The sequence below is a fragment of the Giraffa tippelskirchi genome, chromosome 8 (genome assembly GCF_054371585.1).
Source record: "Giraffa tippelskirchi isolate mGirTip1 chromosome 8, T2T-mGirTip1v1.2.pri, whole genome shotgun sequence".
NCBI classification, from domain to species: Eukaryota; Metazoa; Chordata; class Mammalia; order Artiodactyla; family Giraffidae; genus Giraffa; species Giraffa tippelskirchi.
This window is the reverse complement of record NC_137282.1, coordinates 127,209,201-127,232,005: the sequence shown is the minus strand read 5'-3', so window position 1 is coordinate 127,232,005 and position 22,805 is coordinate 127,209,201. Positions and strand designations below refer to the sequence as shown.

Sequence of the window (22,805 nt, the reverse complement as noted above, 5' to 3'; positions counted from 1 at the left end):
CCAAAATCTCTGCCCTGGTGGAGCTGACATTCTATGAATACTGAAAAAGACACATTTAATAAATAACTAAATTTTCCAAGTGAGCTAAAGGACGGAACAGGGTAATTTTCATTGAGAGACTAGACAAGGTCGAGTTTAGAGAGTGTTGCCAGGAGGGTTCTGAGGAAGTGACATTGGAACTGAGATTTGACTAAAAGGAAGGAGCAAGTGATGTGGTTTTCTCTAGAAGCATCTTCCAGGTTGTAAGAACAGCACATGCAAAGGCCCTGAGGTAGGAGCTAGATTGGCAGGCTGGAGGAGGTGAGTGGTATTGAGTGAGCCTAAGAGGTTGGAGAGGTCTCAATAGTGCTGGCCTATAGGCCCTGGGAAGGGAGTTTAATTTTTTTTGTAGGCATTGGGAAGTCCCCTGGATAGTGGACATGACTGGACACAGATGTGAAGATGGCCCCTTGGGGCTACATGGACAACAGTGTTCCCTCTGCTGCACCCCTGATTCCAGGCCCTAATTTCCACTCCCTACTCCCAGCTTCTCAGTCACCAGAACCAGAGCAATCATCTCTGGGGAGGGCCCAACCTATGAATGCAGATTCCTGGCCTCCCATTTCTGTTGTCTCCCAAACTTGGAAACTCAGCAGACCCGAGAACTCAGAGTGGCTTTGGCTACATTAAAGGCTGACAGAGCTTTTCAGGGTCTCTACAAGGACACCATTCCTTCCATCCCCTGGACCAAAGGTCTTCCCCCATTAAGCTCAGCTGGAATATTGTGCATTTCCAGCTTTGATGTCTCTAGGTCCTTCTAGTTCTGTCTTAAGAAGCCAGTGTTGGAGTTGCCCTGCCCACTGGGGGCTAAAGGCCTGGGGAGCTCCTACCCACTAAATATCACCTTCTGCTGCTCCCTGGGGCCTCATATTCCTTTAACCAAAGCCAGAATGTGACCTTCTCCAGGAAGAAACAAGGCCTGTGGTCTCAAAAACAGGGGGTGTCTAACCTCCTGCTCAAGGGAAAGCTTTACTGGGGAGAAGACAAGGGAGGCATCAGAAAGCAATCCTGGAGACCTCTCTGGAGGAGAGAACTGCCCTCGGGGGCGTCAGGAAGGGCCTGTGATGGGTCGCTGTGGCCTTTCCTGTCTGCTCAGCCTCATCTCGTGCTCGGTACACCCCCCGGGAAGCCCTCCCAGGACATACTGAGCCCGGAGCTGAACTCTTCGAGGGAGAGGCGTCCCTTCCGCTCCACATCCACCCAGTCAAAGATCATCTCCAGCTCATCCTCGCTGCTCAGGAAGCTGAACTTGGCCGCCTGCAAGGAAGAGGTAAGTTGGGCGCTATTCCTACCAGGGAAGGCTCTGGGCCACTCTCAGAAAAGGAGAGGTGTTTATCTTCAGCCACCCCCACCTCCCCTCTCCCCATTTTCAGGGTCCCATCCTCAGCCTGACCTCAGGACAGGCCCTTGAGTCTCTTGGACCCTAGCAGAGCCTTGAACTCCATCCTCAGTTTTTCGCCTTCTCCATCTAGCATCAAAACCTGCCTCTTCTGAGTCCCATCCTGTTAGGACTCCAATAAAGGACAGTAGCCAATCCTCCCCACAACGTGCTTATCACTATTCAAAAATGACCTAAAACTGGAAAATAAGTCCCCGAAATGGACAGCACACCCCTTCAGTATTCTACAGGGGCCAAGGCCACCCAAGCATCTTCTAGATTCTATGAATGTGCTTTGTCTCATGGTACTGATTAGAGATCCCAGACTAAATGAAGTCACGTTAACTTGTAGATTCTGTTCAAGAGAGGTGTAAATAACTTTTGCCTAATGGAACAAGATAATCCCAAAGATCTATGACCAGCTTTAAGCAATCTACCGCAGCAACCTGATTCTAACATTTCTCTGTTAAGTTATCCCGCTTTTCAAATGCTCTTTCAACCATTCAGAACATCTCTCATTAATACATGAGTTAAATAAAATCTCTAGTATAGATTCATTTTGTTTTTGTCTAAGGGTGATGATTTTATCTTCTTGGAAATTCTGCTTTAGCGGTTTTGGAGATTCCATGGAGATGCCCCAGTAGACTCGGCCGTCAGAACCCAGTAAACTGTGTTGCTGGAAAAGAGCCCTAAATGGGCTCTGGGAACACAGACACTTCTTTTATATATATATATATATATATATTTTTTTTTTTTTTTTAATTTACTTATTTGTTTGGCTGTGCTGGGTCTTAGTTGTGGCATGTGGGATCTAGTTCCCTGATCAGGAATGGAACCCAGGCCCCCTGCACTGGGAACATGGAATCTTAACCCCTGGACCATCAGGGAAGTCCTGGGCACTTCTTTCCTTGGCTCTTGAAGGGAATCCCAAGTGTGATAGAACTTTGTTTGCTGATTCTGTTTCTCCAGTTTTTATGTTTTTGATTTTACAGATTTTCTGCTTTGGTTTCAGCGGTAGCCATGATGGGGAATTCCGTCTTACGGACTGACCATTTGGAGATCTCCGTGGGATATATGATGGAGACCTAGTGTCTGTCGGTTGAGACACAGTGGAAAATCTGGTTTGCTAATCTTTTGTTGTTGGTGGTGGTGTGTTTGTTTTTCTGTGAATGACCTCAAATCGGTTAAGAATTTTGTGCCCACTGGGGAGGAGAATAGCTCTTTGAAATCTGAACTGGAGAGTTTTTGTGTTTCTGTGTTTACTTTTGAACTGTGGTTGGAGTTGTAGAAAAGAAGCCAGACTGTCTGTAATTCAGAAAGGCCCTTAATTCTCATTGTGAGTGTGAGCATTTTTCTATACCTGGGTATTAATGACTTAGAGTACTACGTCCCTTACAGGGGCTCTGGGTGGATTGGTTTGTAGAGACAAATAAGTATCTATATAAATCTAATGGCCCCCAAAGTCACAGAAAATAAAGAAATCAAACTTCTAAGGCTTTAAATGTGCTGGACTTAAAAAAAAAAAAATTCCTCTTATGAGAACTAGCTAACTCAGAAAACTTTTAAGGAGCCAGGTTCATATAATTAAGGTGAATCTTTGATCAATTAGATTGATTTAATAATTTTGGTTTACAAAAGATAAATAATAGCAGTCTGTGTTTCCCCCATCTTATATTAATATAATACAAGCATACATTCTATGGCAAATTTTATGTTATGTATATTCTGTCACAATTTTTTAAAGTTGTGCAAGGCATATGTATGACTGTAGAAAGTTGTGTTATGTGTATTTGTGACCTTTGCTAGTTTACTAAAATGCTGTCGAAGACAGTTCTCAATTATTTACCCATCAATTTTTTCTGGGAAATAAAAGCTGATTACTTTGTTAAAAGTTATAATCACTATAATGTTTTACTTGATACTAGAAACAAGAGTTACAGAAAAACAACTGTGTCTGCAAGGAAAATGGGATGTTTTTGCTCTCCAGGAGATAAAGGAAGTGGTTTTGTTTTAAAGTATCTGGCAAAATCTGAATGGGTATAGAGGATTGTAGAGGGTTTGTTGAAAGGGAATCTTATTTGTCTTGATTTTATAACACCTGAGTCTGAAAATAGGCTATAAAGTTTATGTTAACATTTTGACAAATTTGGCTCAGTTTTGATGGGTTTATAAATAAAGAAATAAAACTTGTAAAATTTTTACTGCCACATGTTATATTCATGCAAAACTAGAATTTGGCTCCATCTCTATTAAAATGATGAACTGGTCTTAGAGCTCCAGGCAAGGGTTGAAAGAGGTTTACTATTAGTCTTCTGTGTAAGTTGCCCAGATAACTGTTTCCATGTCTCAGCAGAATAATTTTCTCTGCTTTGTTTTGGCTCAATTGTGTTCTAAGTTTCATAAAAACAGAAAGCAAAGCTACTTCCCATATAAAAGAACTAAATAAACTTGCAGTAGTATTGCCTTCTTATAGAGTTGGACTTCCCTGGTGGCCCAGCAGTAAAGAATCATCCTGCCAATGTAGGAGATGCCCTGCAGAAAGATATAGCAACCCACTCCAGTACTCTTGGCTGGGAAATCCCATGGACAGAGGAATCTGGCAGGCTACAGTCCAGGGGGTCACAAAGAGTCAGACACAACTTAGAGACTAAACAGCAAAAATGTTGCCTTCTTCTATGTTTATTTCAAAATGCTTTATTTTATTGTCACTGATTAAATAGGAAACCAAGTACTATTTCTCAGGATCCCATGATTGTATCTTAATCTAGTGCCCTACCTTCTCTGATATCTCTTTGGGTTTTGCCTTCCCAACATCAGATTCTAAATTTAGAAGAAAAAATAAAAATGTCAAGATACCATTCTCTTTATTTGTTAAACACCTCATCACTATTATAAGAGCACCATGGGAAGAACTGTCAGATCAGAAGAGATATCCAGCCTTTCCTAGGCTAAGTTTACATAGGTAAAAAGGCTTTATATAAATATTTCATAAATTGCATGCTTTAGGGAAAAGCCCTAGAGATTTCTCAATGTCTTTGCTATGCAAACTATGTTCTTTAGGGGAAACACTGATCAAACTTCATGAAATAGTTATATACTGTATCCCAACAGAACATTTTACTCTCTTCCATTCTGACACTATTAGGTTACTGTAAAAAGCTAGCGGGAAGCTGCTATATAGCACAGGGAGCTCAACTTGGTGCTCTGTGATGACCTAGTGGGGTGGGATGGCAGGGTGAGAGGGAAGCTCAAGAGGGAGGGGATATATGTATACATTGACTGATTCATGATGTTGTACAGCAGAAACTTATATAACATGGTAAAGCAACTCTATGCCAATAAAAAATGAAAAAAAAAAAAAAACAAAACAAGCCACAGGCTTTCAGTCTCATTACTAAACACATTTCTGCTTTCCTACCCTTTCCAACCTACCCTGAAGGCTTGGTTACAAACCAGCTCAGTTTGTGTCTTCCACAAAGTGCAGAGTCAAAGCCTTGTGGAAAAGGACTGTACCAGGTTCTATCAACTATTGCTGCTTCACTTGGGTACAGGGATCTAAGCTGAGAATAGTCAGTCTTCAGACTGAGCCAGTGGATTACAGTTGCTAGAGCTCTTTTCAGTCCAGAAGCAGCCAGCTTACCCAAGATCCAGTAGATCAAGAATTAATCACATGGAACTAAATCAACGGTTGAAGAAAACTGAGTTGCGGTTATTTGTTGGGAATACAGTTGGTATGATTATTACTATTATTTTGTTTATTTGGTTGGATTGGATCTTAGTTACGGCGTGCGGGATCTTTTATTGTGGCACATGGACTCTCAAGTTATGGTGCACAGGCTCAGTAGTTACGACACTCTGGCTTGGTTGCCGTTCGGCATGTGGGATCTAATTCCCCAACCAGGGATCGAACCTGCATCCCCTGCATTGCAAGGTGGATTCTTAACCACTGGACAACCAAGGAAGTCTCAGTACTATTTTTTATTGTTTTATTTTTATGGATATTATGAGGAAGTCCTCTCTCTGGCTTCTTGAGCTATCTCTAATTTTCAGTTTAGAAGATTATGCTTTTGTAACCTGAAATTTGGGCTTCCCTGGTGACTTAGATGGTAAAGAAGCTACCTGCAATACAGGAGACCTGGGTTCGATTCCTGGGTCAGGAAGATCCCCTGGAAAAGGGAATGACTACCCACTAGAGTATTCTTTCCTGGAGAATCCCTATGGACAGAGGAGCCTGGAGGGCTACAGTCCATGGGGTCACAAAGAGTCAGACATGAGTGAGCGACTAACACTTTCACTTCACCTTCAAACTGAAATTTAATATTTTAAGTGGTATTTGAATCTCACTGATCCCTTTCTGACTCAGAAACCAATACTTTTCCTGAATCTCCTTCCTTTCTCTGGCAATATAGTTATTTACACAGGTTCAATAAGAATCTGTCCTCCTTTTTACTGGGATACAGTTGGACAGATCAATTGTTTAACTAGATGTTGTTTTAAAGGGTGATTCTCATTTAATCAGGTGCAACAAGTCCACTGTAAGGAGCGCCCATGGACGCAATGTCTGCAAAGCTGGCCTGAAAACGGGTAATGTGAAAGGTTACTTTTGGGCAGAAGAGGGACCTTAGAAAAATTGAGAACCTCAAGAAGAGAAGTCCCTCACATATGTAGGTGAAAACTAGCGGAGAGAGTCTTTGCTTGGTTTCCATAGAAGTAGGGAAGCCAGCTGGTTTAAGTTTCCCCAAGACTTGCCACTATTAACACTGAAACTCCCACATCCCAGGTAACCCTTCGATGCAGGCAAACTTGTACAGAAGGTCACTCTAGATAGAAAAGCCAATTTCAGAGGTTTTAAAATTTCAGCTTAAGCTTCCATATGAAAACTTCTGGGGAGAAGCTAAAATGGCTCAATACTTCAAAATTTCAGATATGCAGAGCCCAGTGAAGGAGACCTACCTGCTTTATTTGCACCCTCACTACACCTACAGAAGTGATCAATCCAAACCAAATGAGATCAGCCTTTTTTATGTCAAGAGTAAACTCTGGAGATTATTTATGATCACAGGAAATTACTGGACACTTGGAAATAAGGTGAAAAGGTTCACAGCACATCCTTTCAATATCATATGGGAGTAAAGACTACCCAAGCCTTGTCTAGACAAGAGGAATGCGCTTAGTTCATCTCATTGTTTACCTTTCATGAAAAGTCAGACATATTGAAGTTACTTGTTAACTTGTAGATTTTGTCCAGGAGAGTTGAAAATAATTTTTGCCTAGTAGTACAGACAGCCCCAAAGATTTGTGGCCTGTCAGACATTAGTCATTTTCAAAAATGAACTCAGCAAACTTATCCTAACACTCTTCTGTCAAATTGCCTATAGTGGTGGTGGTTTAGTCACTAAGTCGTGTCCAACTCTTGTGACCCCATGGACTGTAGCCTGCCAGGCTCCTCTGTCCATGGGGATTCTCCAGGCAAGAACACTGGAGTGGGTTGCCATTTCCTTCTCCAGGAGATCTTCCCGATCCAGGAATCGAACCCGGGTCTCCTGCGTTGCAGGCAGATTCTTTACCAACTGAGCTACAAGGGAAGCCCAAATTGCCTTTAAATACTTGCAGCTTCTCAAATGCTCCTTGAGCCTGTCGTAACATCATACTGAGTCCCTCACTTATTGATAATAATAATAGTAATAATGAATTAGCTAGATCTTTGAGAAGTATTGATTTTATATTTACTCAAAAGTCTTTTTTCTTTACCATTTTGAAAATTGTATTTTAACATCAGCTATTTGTACTTTTTTGTGGCTCTGAGGGTGGAATATAGATAGGAAGGGTCAGTTTTGGTGGAGAAAGGACATGAGCATGGAACAAAATCAGGAGAAGACAGCAGGTCCAGTGAGATGTCAGCAACTCACATAGGACCCTTTGTAGAAAATGAAGAAAAAAAAAAATCAGCCAATCTCAGTCTAGGTCACAGTCTAAGATTCCTTATTGGTATGTACAACATTGGCTGATCTGTTTCACTGAAGTTTGCAGACGTTAGCAGGGTTTTATTTCCAGGGCCCTGACTGCTCCCCAAGATAAACTTCCCTGCTCAATGGGCTTAAAATTATACCATCTGCAAGTTCCTTCTTTGACTTAAAACCTTTCCTTTATTAAAATGCAAGTGTTTCTGGAAGAGGGTAACACAAAATACCTTTTCATTCATTTCCACCTTAGTATAAATAAATCCCTAGCCTTTCCTAAAAGCAAATTTGAGATGAGAGCAAGGGAAAAGAGCAGGCAAGTTCTGCCTTCCTGGGAAGGGGAGTCTCAGAAGACAGAAGCAAAGGGATTCCAGGGCAGGGATGGGGCCTTGGACTCACTGCCAGGTCCTCTCGAGTGACAAAGCCCCTCTCCTCAGCGCCGCAGTCCTGGAAGAAGCTCTGCAGTTCTTCAGCTGACTGGGAGGACCAGGACTCTGGCTCGGGGGCCTCAGGCGCATCCTGGCCGTCAGCTGGCTCTCGCATCTGCCGCCGGCGGCTGGAGCCTAGCTTCCGTCCTTTCCGGATCACTCTGTGTCCACTCTCCATGGTGCTTTGGCCTGGGGACAGAGAGGCGAGGGGGCCCTGGGCTGCTGAACACGGCCACTCCCTGCTCAAAACTCTCCAACTGCTCCCCATCACCCCTGGAGAAAATTCACCGTGGCCGATGGAGGAGCCCTGCCTGATCTGATCTGTGCTGGCCTCTCGGACCTCAGAATCCCCTTCCACCTGTGGCCTCCAACACATCCCACTCAGGGCCTTTGCCCTTTCTGTTCCCTCGGGCTGGAATGCCCTTCCGGGAGCTATCCACACACTCTCATTTCCTTCAATTCTCCGCTCAACTGTGAGAAGTCTTCTGTAGCCTTTCTAGGTTCTATTTTTTGACTTGGGGGCGGTTACACAGGGCGGTCCAGGATCTCGCTGTCTGAAGGACCAGGAGCAGCTGAGCCATCCCTCCTCCTGCTCCTCCAGCTCCTCTCCTTACCTCTCACCTTCCTGGAGGGGCTCCTCCACCCTCCTCTCCCCACTCTCTCAGCCTCAGCTGGCCCCCAGCCTCTTTTTCCTCCTGGACGACATTTCTCCACCCCTTTGACATATGCACCAGGGAATCAGTAGCTCCCCACGTGGCTCTTATGGCCTTTCAAGACGTGTCCATCCTTCTTCCCCCTCACCTCCACATCCCATCATGGTCCATGTCAACCTTTCGGAACCACCCACTATTCCTTGGATTCCAGATTCTCCCCCATGCTTGCTCTCTTTGCCCCAAATCTCCCCGATTCTCCCACCCGCCTTGCCTAGCTGCTACCTCTTCCTCCCTCATCTTAGGGGCCACCTCCTCTGAGATCCTCCCTGAAGCCCCCCTCCATACTTCAAGCACATACTTTATGTGACCTGATGATGTTCTGGGCTCACCCATATGAATGTTACGTTACTCTGTGCTGCGAACCACACTGCTCCTAGCTCCCCAGAATATTCATCAGTGCTAAGTTGCTTCAGTCAAGTCCAAGTGGGTGGCTGTGCCCTCCTCCAGAGAATCTTCCCAACCCAGGGATTGAACCCGGGTCTCTTAGGTCTCCTGCATTGGCAGGCAGGCTCTTTACCACTAGCGCCATCTGGGGAGCCCCTCCGGGGAGCCCCTCCGTAGTATGTAGTAGATGCTCAGTAAGTGTTGTCCAATTCATTCATTGGGGTACTTTCATCTGTCACTGAAGGTCCGTTAGTCAGTTGATAAGAATTTTGATGGATAAGGATTTGTCCAGGTGAAGCCTCAAAGTAGGAGAGAAGGAGGCTGGAGTCTGGAAGGAGTAGAGTCAGGTCCTGTGCTGGTGGGAGGGAGGGGGCCTGGAGGAGTAAGTCATGGGCACATAAAGCTGTACTGGGGGGATGGGCTTGACATGTACAAAGGCAGCTTCGTGCAGGCAGTGAAACTTGAGTCAAGCTCTAAAGGGGGCTGGTGGGATTTAGAAGCCTTGAACAGCATGTGTGAAGGGACCAGGGCAGCGGAGCCCCACATCCACTCTGGGCTTTCTTTGTTGGGGTCAAAGGTCACAGACAAGCAGAGTAGAAGGAGCAGGAGGCTCTGCCTCAGGGGTAACTGGCTCATTGCAGGAGTCTGGGGCCACTGGTCTAGGCTCCCCTTAAGCAAGTTCCTTTACAAAGGTTGCACATGAGCTGAATGAAGCAATTCCTCACTCTTGAGGAGGCCCCAAACTTTTAAGTGAAGTGGAGCTTCTGTCTGTCTCTCACTGGCTCCCCATCAGTTATTGCCTTTTTCTCTTCCCTTTCTGCTTTTTTCTCTCCACCTAGTTTCTCTCCATTTCTCTCTGTCTCTGTCTATCTGTCTCTCTCTCTCTCTCTCAGGGACTTCAAAGTCTGCTGCAGATGCAGTTTTGAGATTACAGATGTAAGGGACTTCCCTGGTGGCACAGTGAATAGGAATTCACCTGCCAACCCAGAGGACACAGGTTCGATCACTGGTCCAGCAGGGTCCTACATGCCACGGAGCAACAGAGCCCATGCACCACAACTACTGAAGCCCACGTGCCCTAGAGCCCGTGCTCCACAGCAAGAGAAGCCACCGCAATGAGAAGGCTGAGCGCCAAAACTAGAGTAGCCCCCACTCACCGCAACTAGAGAAAGTCTGCAGGCAGCAAGGAAAGACTCAGCACAACCAAACATTAAATAAATAAATAATAAATAAATTGTTTTTTATAAAAAGATTACAAATGTCATACTGCAGTGGTACACTGGAGTCACACCTTAGGGACTTACAGAAAGCCAGTTGTGAGTCTCTCTTCCTGACTCAGCAGCTTGAGATCAGCTGCTGTGGGAGTATTTACACCATGGGAATCAGCAAATGTTACAAATCAGAGTTTCTTCCCCCAGAGAACAGTCACCAGCACATCCCTTCCCAGATCTAGCATGAATTTAAATGACCACTGTTTACTGAACACCAGCTGAATGCAGGCAAAGTGGGAAGCGAGCCTGCCATGGTGTTTATGGCTCCATTAGGCAAATTAGGAAAAGGGTTCCTTCCTCCCGGCAATTGCAGCCCAGTGCCAGGGCCCAAGGGTTGGCAAGTGGACTGTTGGCTGGAGTCCAGTTCCCCTTCTCCCCCTTTGACCAGGCACCTTTGTGCAGGATACAATCTACATACCCAAGTGGAGCCCCTGGCCCTTTACATATATAGGCGTGGACTAACTCCTGGTCTCCCTTGGAAGTACTCACATAGCTTCATGCAGAAGAAGACATAAGATTAATTACAGCATGGTGTGGAAGGGGCAGCAAACCTGTGAGAGCACTGCAAAAGGAGCAACTCACTTGGCAGTGTCTATCAGGGAGGACTTCCTGGGGGAGGTGACATAATTTAGCAGTGAGTTCCAGGGCAGAGGAGATCAGACTTAACCCTGAATCCCCTCATGCTGCTCAGTCTTGTTCTGGGCGTGTGTTGGACCCTCAGTTACTCACTGTTTCCTCTTCTGATTCACACTGTCCCTCAGAATGTGGGATGTTCTGCCAGACAACTAGTAGACTCAAACAATATTGATGTTGTAAAAGAAAAGACAAAGCAGGGGAGACTGTTCTATATCCAAGAGAATAAAAATAGGGAATTCACTGGCAATCCAGTGGTTAGGACTCGGCACTCTCATTTCCAAGGGCCTAGGTTTGATCCCTGGTCAGGGAACTAAGATCCCACAAGCCATGTGGAGCAGCCAAAAAGAAAACAGAGATAAAGAGAATAAAAATAAATAAATGACACCTAAATATATTATGTGATTGTTAATTGCATTCTCCTTCCAAAAAAAAAAAAAACAGTAAGAATAAGGGATATTTTGTGGACAGATGGGAAATTTGAATACGGACTTTATATCAGATATTCACTGAGCAATGTGAAATTTCTTAGGTGTGACACGTATTGTGATCATGTAGAAGAATCTCTGTCTTTGAGGGATCCATGCTGAAGTCTATATAATGTCTGCATTTCACTTTCAAATGGCTCTGTGTAAATACATAAGCAAATTAAGAGGAAATAAGTGTGCATGTGTGTGTGCACGCATACGCGCGTGTGTGTGTGGAGAGAGAGTAAATGGGGCAAATTGTAAGCCATCTGTCCAATAGCTTTCATTGTACTATTTGTTCAACTTTTGTAGATTTGAAAGCTTTCGTAATAAAAAGCAGGGGAGATGGGAATTGCCTGGTTGTCCAGTGGTTAACTTTCAAATCGTGATGCTGGGAAAGACACCTGAGAGTCCCTTGGACTTCAAGGAAACTAAACCAGTCAATCCTAAAGCAAATCAACCCTGAATATTCATCGGAAGGCTGCTGAAGCTAAAGCTCCAATACTTTGGCCACCTGATGTGAAGAGCCAACTCACTGGAAAGACCCTGATGCTGGGGAAAATTGAGGTCAGGAGGAGAAGGGGGTGGCAGAGGATGAGATGGTTGGCTGGCATCATCAACTCAATGGATACAAGTTTGAGTAAACCCCAGGAGATAGTGAAGGACAGGGAAGCCTGGTGTGCTGCAGTCCATGGGGCTGCAGAGTCAGACACAAATGAGCGACTGGACAACAACCAGTGGTTAGGACTTGGCGCTTTCCCTGTCGAAAGCCCAGGTTCAGTCCCTGGTTGAAGAACTGAAATCTCTCAAGCCGAAGGGCAGGGCCAAAAAATAAAAATAAAAACCAGAGGAGGAAAAACCAAGCCAAGAATGAGATTCCGGGAGTTAGAGAATTTCATCCACTAATCCAACTGCCCTTCCACTAGTATCAATATCTCCACAACCACATCACCCTCCAAGCTCTCCCTGGAGACAATGACGAGATACACACCCCTCCTTGGGCTGCATCTGTCCACACCTGGAAGTCACCATCCATCCTCACTCACCATCTCCCTAAGAAGGGGGTCTCCTTCCTCCATGACCCGATGACTTTCCAATGGGCTGGGCCTTGGGCCTTGTGTGTTGTAATCAACGAAACACTCACTGATCATCAGTACCAGGAGAGGGTCCATCCCACCTTCTTGACCCATAAATGTGGAGAAAGAGGCCAAGAGAGGCAGCGATTTCCACTCACTGCTCTAGAGCCAGGCAGACACTGCCTCTCCGAGCCCTGCCGCTCACAGGCTGTGACCACGGGGAAGTCACATAACATCTCTGGGCCTTATTCTCCTCACTGGGACATGAGACTAGTATCTACCACACAGGGTTGCCGTGAAGATGAAATAAGACAGTTGAAACACCACTCCCTATTCCCAGCAGAGCCCAGCTCGCATTTTGGCTTTACTTTATTTTTCTTTTTACTTTTTATTTGGTCTCACCACGTGGCTTGCAGGATCTGAGTTCCCTTGCCAGGGACCGAACCCATGCCCCCTGAAGTGGAACCTTGGATTCTTTGCCTCTGGACCACCAGGGAATTTCCCCAGCTTTACTTTCTCTCAGCGCTAGTCACTTTCCCAGAATAGAGTCTTTTATTCATTTATTTTCTAAAATTTGCATCTCCTCTTACTGAGTAGAAGCCTCTTCTGCTCACTGCTCTATCTCAAATGCCTAGAACAGTGCCTCGCATACAGTCAGCACTCGGCAAATACTTGTTGAATATATAATCAATGTAAAGCACTCAGAGCTATGCCCTGACTATGGCATAGGATAACCACTGGATAAAAGTGGCCCATGACGTTGGTGGTGATAGCATGGATGCGGGTGAAATTCCATTTGAGTCTCATAAAAGTCAGATATTGTACAGATATGATTTTATACCCACTCCTCAGATGAGAAAACTGAGGGAGGGAGCCTCCGAAAGGCAGAGACCACCAGCCCAAGCCATGACATCAGAAGCAAGCGTGGTACCAGATCCACTCTCTGGGTTTGTCATAGGACAGACTTGCCCCAAGACCACTTCTTGGAGAAGCACCTCCTCGGTGGGCAAGAGACGCTTCTGTGGATCACAGCCATCAGACGGAGCAACTATGATGGGCCAGGACTTTGAAACAGGGCAGTTGGCAGGCTTTGCTCCGGCTGTCAGGCTTAGAAACTCAAGTTCCACGTGTACTTCCGTAGACAGAGATAAGACACATGAGGCAGAAAGATAAGATTCTTGTTGTGGAAGCTTCTAGAAGTGAAGCCCTAGGGAGGAGAGTCTGCTGTGACGTGGGTGCCATGTCACTGAGGAAGTCGGTCTCCCACAAGTGAAGGGAGTCACAATCCTGAAACAGAGTTCCTGTGGCCACATCGCAGCACGTGGGATGCTCTTGGCACCCTGGGGGGAGTTCCTAGTTGAGCTGCACCCCATTTCCATCAGTCCCCTGACACTGCGTAAGAAAGCAGCGTCTACTGGACACCTCACCAGTCCCCACTATGCCTCAGACCTCAGCATCAGCCCTCTGAGCCCATCGAGTCTTCTCTCTCCAGACGCTACTCAGTGGTCCCCTCCTTGCCTGTCAGGAGTCCCGGGGCTGAAAGGCAGCAGGTGCCCTAGGGCCAGCACTGCCTCAACGTACCTGTCACCATCAGTCAGGGACAGGGATTTCCCCCTTACGGCTGAGAACAGTGCCCTGAAAACAGTCTGTGCCCCATCTAGGCCAGGGATGGCCACTCAGAAACAATGGGAACATCCTTCAGTCAGTTCTCACACGTGTGCACCTGTGCGTACACACAGGCATATGCATGCGCACACACACACACACACTACTCCCTCACAGTCAGCTCTCACAGTCAGACACGACACCTGTCACAACCTCTGGTGTGTATAAAGGTCCCTGCCCACTCAGAGTCACTCAGAGCAAACCCCTCCGAGTCAGCCAGCAGAGGCACCCCTCCACCAGCGCCCCCTCCTTCGCCACATTCCCTCTTCTTTTCTTTTTTTTCGGCTGCACTGCAGGGCCTGTGGGTTCTTAGCTCCTTCACTGGGAATGGAACCCAGGCCCCCCAGCAGAGGAAGCTCAGAGTCCTAACCGCTGGACCACCAGGGAAGTCCCCACATTCCCCTCACTGGTCATCACGGCCTCACACCTGTAACCGTGGGAAACGCCATCCTGGCCAGGAGCACACGCATGCTCGCACACACACGTGCTCGCACACACGCATACCCCAGCACTGCACCCTCTCCCTATCTCACCCAAGAAACCAAATAAAGTTTGAGGCTAGACCTGAGGGCTAATGAATCCTGCTTCCAGTCCTCCCAGGAATCAGCTCCCCATTGTAGGATTCAGTTCAGGGAGCAGGGACCACAGGCTTTCCCTCAGGACGTGGAGAGCCTCATAAGAGGATGCTGTGGGGATGGGGGCAGAATTGCAACAGGGCACCTGCGGGCCCCCGAGGGCCTCCACCAGTTCCATCGTCCTCTCTTCAAAGGGGTGAGGACCTGGGTCTGCGCTTCACTCCATCACCTCCTTCAGTAACTACAAGTAATAGCGATAGTCACAGAACTCAAGTTATCCAAGTCGGCAGATCCAAGAGACCCCCTAGTATATTTATCCTCTCTCTTGCCCCCACTAACCTCAAAGAGAAACCAAGGCTCTGAGAAGCCAGGTGACTTGCCCAGGGTCACACAACCATTTAAGGGTAGGTATTCTATCTGAGTCTCCTGCCCAAATGCCATCCACTCGCTGCAGAGAGCTCCAGATTCATGAGAAAAAGGCTCAGCCCTTTGCACCTCATCCCAGGAGCTGGGGGGGGGGGACCACAGCTCCTTCCCCCAACCTCACCACCAAAGAAAAGAAGCACTGCAACTCCGGGGTAGCTCCCACCTCTCAGAGGCTCCCAGTCGTACATGCAGCCCCGTACCTCCTGGACCTGGTAATGAGGCAAAAACTGCCCCCAGGAGACCACAAGCTCTGGAACTGTTAACAGTCTTGCCTCTTGCTTAACCACTCTTTCCGCTCCCTGGCGAGCCAATCTCCTGTGCTAATCTATGGGACTTCCTGTCAAAGTGACCAACTGGTTATCCTTTCACAATCTTGCTTGGTACTCCTGAGGCACTCTAGTCCTCAAATTTTGGAGCTGAAAAAAGCTGGAGCTGGTGGAGAGACCCCTGTAAATCAGAGGCTCCGAAAAGTAAGATCACCCAGTTCTCAATGGCGAAGTCAGAACTTGGACCTGAGTCTCTGGTTGCCAGAGGAATGTGTCAACTTATCCTAACCAGAGTGTTCAAGAGCACAGTTACAGCTAAAGCCAAGTGCATATACCATGCCTTACCTCAGATCCTCACCCTCAGACCATGTCTTGGAAATCCAGGGGAGGCCCACACCCAAAGTATCCTTTAGAGAATAGTCTAACCTAATACCAGAATATACTGTTGAACTGCATCCATTAGAACTGCCTGGTACTGGAGCATGAATATAAATGGTTGAACTGATGGGGACAATATAAAGAATAGAAAGGAATAGACTCACTGTATATGGGATTTATTGTATTAAAAAGATGACATTTCAAATCAGTAGAGAAAAGATGGTTTAGTCAATAAACTGTGAGAAGAATGGCCTCAGAATCTGCCAAAAACAAAGTTGGAGCTCTAACTCTAAAAGAATTCCAGATCAAAAGTTCAGGCATGGACTTCCCTGGTGGCCACGTGCATAAGAATCTGCCTGCTAATGCAGAGGACACAAGTTTGATGACTGGTCTGGAAGATTCCACATGCTGCAGAGCAACTAAGCCCGTGTGCTACAACTACTGAAGCCTGTGCCCTGCAACAAGAGAAGCCACTGCAATGAGAAAGCCTTGAACCGCAACGAAGAGTAGCCCCAGCTCACCACAGCTAGGGAAAGCTCACACAAAGCAACGAAGACCCTGGACAGCCAAAAATAAATAAATAAAGCATCCTGGCTGAAAAAAAAAAAAATGAAGCATTGAAGTGCTCACTTCAGCAATACATATACTAAAGTTGGAATGATGCAGAGAAGATTAGCATGGCCCTTGCACAAGGATGACACGCAAATTCATGAAATGTTCCATGTTTTTTGATACAGAAAGACAAATATCATATGATATTTCTTATACATGGAAATCTATTTTTTTAAAGGATATAAATGAACTTTTTTTTACAAAACAGAAGTAGAGTCACGGGGATGTAGAAACAAACTTATGGTTACCAGTGGATAAGGTGGGAAGGGATAAATTGGGAGATTGGGATTGACATATACATACTACTATATACTAGGGCCTTCTCTGGTGGCTCAATGGTAAAGAATTCGCCTGTCAGTGCAGGAGAAATGGGTTCAATCCCTGGCCTGGGAAGATCCCACATGCCTCGGAGCGATCAAGCCCATGAGCCACAACTACTGAGCCTGTACTCTAGAGTCCGGGAACCTAAATTGCTGAGCCCATGGGCTGCAACTCCTGAAGCCCAAATGCTCTAGAGCCTGTGCTGCAATAGAGAAGCCACTGCAGTGAGAAGCCCACGAATTGCAACTAGAGAGCAGCCCCCACTCGCCACAACTAGAGAAAAGCCCTCGAAGCAATGAAGACCCAGCACAGCCAAGTAAATAAATAAAATTATTTTTTTAAAAAAGTAAAGTAGATAACTAATAAGAAATTGCTGTAGAGAACAGGAAACTCAACTCATACTCTGTAATGGCCTATATGGGAAAAGAATCTAAACAAAGAGTGGATATATGTATATGTATAAATCATTTCTTGCTGTACAGCTGAAATTTACACAGCATTGTAAATCAACTATACTCCAATAAAAAAATTTAAATAGAAAAAAAGAACTCTCTGTTGATGCAGATAATTGTTTAATATACTGAAAGTGAGTGGGAAATCAAAACTATCTGGAATTTCACCATTGTTATTTTTTGCACCTCTCTACAGATATACCCTTTATATTTTTAAAATTTTAAACTTAAAAAAATTCATACAACTGTATGTTGTTTGCAATTTGCTTCAAAATAGTCAAGAGATGGCGGAATGGGTGGGGCATAGCTGAAATGAGACTGAAGGTGAAAGTGTTAGTCACTCAGTTATGTCCGATTCTTAGGGACCCCATGAACTGTAGCCCACCAGGCTCCTCTGTCCATGGGATTTCCCAGGCAAGAGTACTGGAGTGGTTGCCATGCCCTCCTTCAGGGGATCTTCCCAAACCAGAGAGCGAACCCAGTTCTCCCGCATTGCAGGCAGATTCTTTACCTTCTGAGCCACCAGAGAACCCACCCTGCTCTGTTCTGATTGCTGTTGAAGTTGTTGAGGGTGCCGCTGATTCCTTTCTTCTCTCTATTTTTGTGTATGTTTGAACAAATGCTAAAAGAAATTGTTGGGTAATTTAAAAAATAACCTTGGAGCATTCAAGGCCTTTCCAGTCATATCACAAAGCGTTAGAAGCCATAAAAGAAAAGATTGAGATAGTCCACTAGATATAAATTTTTTTAAAGAAAAAAATAAAACAACTGAGTGGCACCAAAAAATTCACCATTGATAAATCAAAAGGTAAACAAACTATGAAAAAGTATTCACATAGCATAGAAAATAAACTAATTTTCTTTTCATTAATATGAGTTCCTATAGATCAATGCAAAACCAGTAATACATGTGAGAAACTGATATCATTTATGAATAGACAACTTGTGAGAAATAAAATGGCTTTCAGATACGTGAAGAATGTTTATCTTCACTTATGATAAAAGAAATAAAAAATAAAGCTATAATGAGATATCATTTTAAGTTAACCAGTTGGTAAAACCAAACAAAAATGGGATAATATGCTGTGTTATAAAGGATGTAGAAAAACATTTTCACATGTAAGAATATATATTGGTACATCTTTCATGAAAAGTAATGTGATAATATCTATCAACATTTAAAATGCAAAAAGCTTTTAACTCAGCAATTTCACTTCTAGTCATTTGTCCTACAGGTGATGTACAAAATGACGATATAAAAGGATATTCATTACAGCACTGTCTGTCGTAGCAGAAGATTGGAAACAACCTAAATTTCTACCAACAGGAAACTATTAATACTTAATAAGTTCTGATACAAGCATATGATGGACAATGAGAAAGATCCAGGCAGACTTTCAGAAGATATGGAATGACCTTCAGAATATATTGTTGAATGAAAAAAGTGACGTGCAGAACACTGAGTATAGTATGTTTTGCATGAAGAAGTGTATGCGTGTGGATGAAATTTATGCTATATAAATGCACACACAGTTGTACATGTTTGTACATGCATAGGATATTTCTAGAAGAAAAGACAAGAAGCTGGTGGCAGGTAGGCTGAAAGAAGTATTGTGATGGACAAACAGGGAGATTTATGTTTCACTGTTTATTTTGTACCATCTTTAGACAATATCCATGCAAAAATAAATTTAAGAATCATTTGTACATATTCAAAGAGAAAGAGATGAAGGAAATGTGGTAAAATGTTAACATTTAGGGACTGTTGGTGAAGACTATGGGAATGAGTCTACTATTTTTGCAGCTTTTCTGTATGTCTGAAATGATTTCAAAACAGAAAGTTTCCAAGATGAATAAACTTAATTTCTAAAAAAATACATACTCTCACAACCAACCATCATTTTCACTCCCTTCTTACTGCTGAAAAATTGGTACTCAGAGTTTCTATGGCATTACTGAGCTTAATAAAAATTCATTTTTAATACAACAAAAATTTGTTCATGATTTTATTTTTGTAATTTTTATTGGCATATAGTTGATTTACAATGCTGTGTTAGTTTCAGGTGTATAGTGAAGTAATTCAGTTATACAGATATGCATAGCCTCTCTTTTTTTTTTTAGATTTTTTTCCCATATAGGCTATTACAGAGTACTGAGTAGAGTTCCCTACACTATACAACAGGTTCTTACTACTAGTAATTTCATATAGAGTAGTGCGTATATGTCAATCCCAATCTCCCAAGTTATCCCGCCCTGACCCCTGGTAACCATGTTTTCTTTCTGTATCTATGACCCTACTTCTATTTTGTAAATAAGATCTTTTGTACTCATTTTTTTTATATTCCACCTATTATGCAATATCATGATATTTGTTTTTCTGTGTCTGACTTACTTCACTCAGTATGACAATCTCTAGGTTCATCCATGTTGCTGTAGACGGCATCATTTTGTTTTTTATGACTGAGTAATATTCCACTGTATAGAGCAGTGTGAAGAAGAGACGAGAGCGACCCCTGGACCGACTTAAAGCCCGCGCGCCACTGCATCCCCATGTCCAGCGCCTACGTCCCGCCACCGCAGCCACCGTGCCCAAGAGAAAGGCCGAAGGGGATGCTAAAGGAGATAAAGCCAAGGTGAAGGACGAACCACAGAGGAGATCTGCAAGGTTATCTGCTAAACCTGCTCCTCCAAAGCCAGAGCCCAAGCCTAAAAAGGCCCCTGCAAAGAAGGGAGAGAAGGTACCCAAAGGGAAAAGGGAGAAAGCTGATGCTGGCAAGGATGGGAATAATCCTGCAGAAAATGGAGATGCCAAAACATACCAGGCACAGAAAGCTGAACGTGCTGGAGATGCCAAGTGAAGTGTGTGCATTTTTGATAACTATGTACTTCTGGTGACTGTACAGTTTGAAATACTATTTTTTATCAAGTTTTATAAAAATGCAGTTTTGTTTTACATTTTTTTTTTTAAGCTATGTTGTTAGCACACAGAACACTTCATTGTTTTTTTTTTGTGGGAAGGACACGTCACTAACAGAATGTCTCTGAAGCTGAATTGACGTGGGGGAAAAATACCTTTTCTGTCTAGTTTTGAGAGACTTCCTCTTGGTTTCCAGGAAAGAGGGAGAGATTCCTTCATGTTGGCACACATTAGCCACCTTGGCACAAACGCCTTGTGGTGTGGAAAAACTAAAATTTAGTTTTTATGTCCTGTTCTCCCTCTCCCCCTCAGCATAGACTTGACTCCCCTAAACCCAGAGACCTGTTGGAACCTGAACCCCGCACCCCCCCCCCCAAAATTGATGACCAGTATGTCAGGCAATCTGGACTTTCTAGTGTCACCATTGAGAGGGCGTCCTTCAAAAGAGCAGTGGTTCCTTTTTTTAGACTGTGGCTCCTCAGAGTGATACTTCTGCCATTTTCATTTCCATTTCCTGAAAGTCAGGGTCGGCTTGTGAAAAGTTGTTAAACAACATGCTAAATGTGAAATGTCAACCCTCACTCTAAACTTTCCCTGTTCAGAGATCACGTGAAGATTTCATTAGGTTTTATAGTGGCTTTCTGATTTTGGTAGTCCATTGAAAAAGGGAGTTTGAAAGTTGTATACTGTTAACGACTGTCTGCCCACGTCCTGCCTGAAATACCATGATTGTTTATGAAAAGTATCTTTAATAAAGCTGGATACAGTTTGGCTTGGAAAAAAAAAAATTCTGTTGTATATATGTACCATATCTTTATCCATTCCTCTGCTGCCAGACATTTAGGTTGCTCCCATGTTCTGGCTATTATAAATAGTGCTGCAATGAACATTGGGGTGCATGCATCTTTTTGATTTATGGTTTTCTCTGGGCAGTGCTGAAGAGTGGGATTGCTGGGTCATATGGTGGTTCTATTTTTAGTTTTTTGAGGACCCTTCATACTGTTCTCTGTAGTGGCTGGACCAATTAACATTCCCACCAATAGTGAGGAGGGTTCCCTTTCCTCCACACTCTCTCCAGCATTTACTGTTTGTAGATATTTTTTGACGATGGCTATTATGACCTGTGTCAACGAATATTTATTGAGTGTCTGATATGAGCCAGCACTGAGGATACAAAAGTGAAAAAAAATAGGAAAAATCCATATGCAATATAATATCTGATAGCAGTAAGTGTTACGAAGAAAAGTAAAGCAGAGCGAAGGGACTGAATGGTGGGAGGTATATTTTAGACGGCATGGAGGGGTGGCGGTCAGGAGAAGTCTGTCCCAGGAGCTGATACTGGGATACAGTATGTGGAGAAGAAGTTTTGGAAGAAGCGTGTTCAGAGAGAGGAAACAGTCAGTGCAAAGGCCCTGAGGCAAGAATTTGCTTTGTGTACAAGAGGAGCAGTGAGGAAACCATTGTGGTTGAAGCAGGTAGTGGAGGGCAGAGTGAGACGAGGCCAGAGGTGCGAACTGTAGACCCTGTAAGGACACAGCTTTTTATTATAAGTGAGATAGAAGCCACTTGGAAGATGATAAGATCCTGTGTGGCTTTTAAAAGGATCCTTGTGGCTGCTTTCATTGTGGAGAATAAACTGTGTTAGGCAAAGGCAGAATGAAGAGGGAGACCAGTGAGGAGGCTGCTACAATGATCCAGACAAGTGATGGCTGGGACCAGGGGGGCAGCCGCAAGGAACAATGAGAGGCGACTGGACTCCAGATGTATTCTGGAAGGATGGCCAGCAGTGCTTGCTTCTGCATTTGGACAATCACAGGAGATCTGGGACCACTTTCTCTCCAGCAAGGGACTCTCTCCACTTCTCTGAGAGTAGAGTGAGTTTGGATTTTTAAGATCAAGTCCTCAGGACCACAAGGCATCCCGAGTCCATTTTCCCCCACCCCCACCACCCCACCTCCCAGCAATGGAAACAGAGGGGCACAGAGACAGCAGGGGGAGGTCACAGCCGTCTCTGATGGAGCCTGTGTCACAGAGTCCAGTCTGTAGGTGGTGAGAGCTCAGCTTGGCTTCCTCTTCACACCGGCCCCAGGGGAGAAACCTGCCATGAGGCATTTGGCAGGAAGACACGCCTGATGCTGGGGGGAGAATTAGATCTGGCAGGTCTTTTGGGACACGGTAGAGCTAACTAAAATACAGTGTCACCGGACTGAGCTCGGAAACTAAATTTTACAAAAACTGAATGAAGGGACAAGGATCAAAGACAGTGACATGGTTTTGTGAATGGGAAAGTTCCACACTCACTAATTTTCTTTTTAAAAAATTTTTATAAGGTAAGACTGTTTCTTGATTGATTTTTATGTATATTTTTTTGGCTGTGCAGCGTGCAGGATCTTAGTCCTCCAACTAGAGTCTTAACCACTGGACCTCCAGGGAGTCCCTAATTTTCTTTTTCTTTTTTTTAAACTTTTTATTTTGTTTGGGGTATAGCTGATTAACAATGTTGTGATAGTTTCAAGTGAACAGGGAAGGGAGGGAGTCCCTGATTTTCAATTCCCTAAACTGCTTCCTTGGTGGCTCAGATGGTAAAGAATCTGCTTGCAATGCAGGAGACCTGGGTCCGATTTTGTGGGTCAGGAAGATCCCCTGGAGAAGGAAATGGCAACCCACTCCAGTATTCTTGCCTGGAGAAGTCCATGGACAGAGGAGCCTGGCGGGCTACAGTCCATGGGGTTGCACAGTCAGACACGACTGTGTGACTAACACTTTCAAAGATGCTTGAATTCACGTCACAGTTTAGTAAACTGTGAAGCAGGATGCTCTCTGTTCTGAGGTTCAGTGGTGAGA

General features: G+C 44.5%; 1 protein-coding gene, 1 non-coding gene and 1 pseudogene across 2 annotated transcripts in view; 2 read left to right on the top strand and 1 right to left on the bottom strand.

The window, feature by feature from the left end:
• The window catches only part of RAB44 (RAB44, member RAS oncogene family), a 34,495-nt gene extending 19,254 nt beyond the window's left edge, over nucleotides 1–15,241 (bottom strand). The window contains exons 1-3 of the mRNA XM_081520290.1: nucleotides 15,179–15,241; nucleotides 7,777–7,994; nucleotides 1,185–1,296 (exon numbers count right to left, since the gene is read on the bottom strand). Coding sequence (XP_081376416.1) covers nucleotides 1,185–1,296; nucleotides 7,777–7,994; nucleotides 15,179–15,203 — 355 coding nt within the window. The 5' untranslated portion in view covers nucleotides 15,204–15,241. The remainder of the gene's footprint in view (nucleotides 1–1,184; nucleotides 1,297–7,776; nucleotides 7,995–15,178) is intronic.
• Nucleotides 15,242–16,281: 1,040 nt separating this feature from the next.
• Nucleotides 16,282–16,388, top strand: LOC145519245 (U6 spliceosomal RNA). Its single transcript, XR_014063662.1, has one exon. It is a non-coding gene; the product is annotated as a U6 spliceosomal RNA (small nuclear RNA).
• A 940-nt stretch (nucleotides 16,389–17,328) lies between these two features.
• On the top strand, nucleotides 17,329–19,997 carry LOC145519006 (non-histone chromosomal protein HMG-17 pseudogene; annotated as a pseudogene).
• Nucleotides 19,998–22,805: the final 2,808 nt, after the last annotated feature.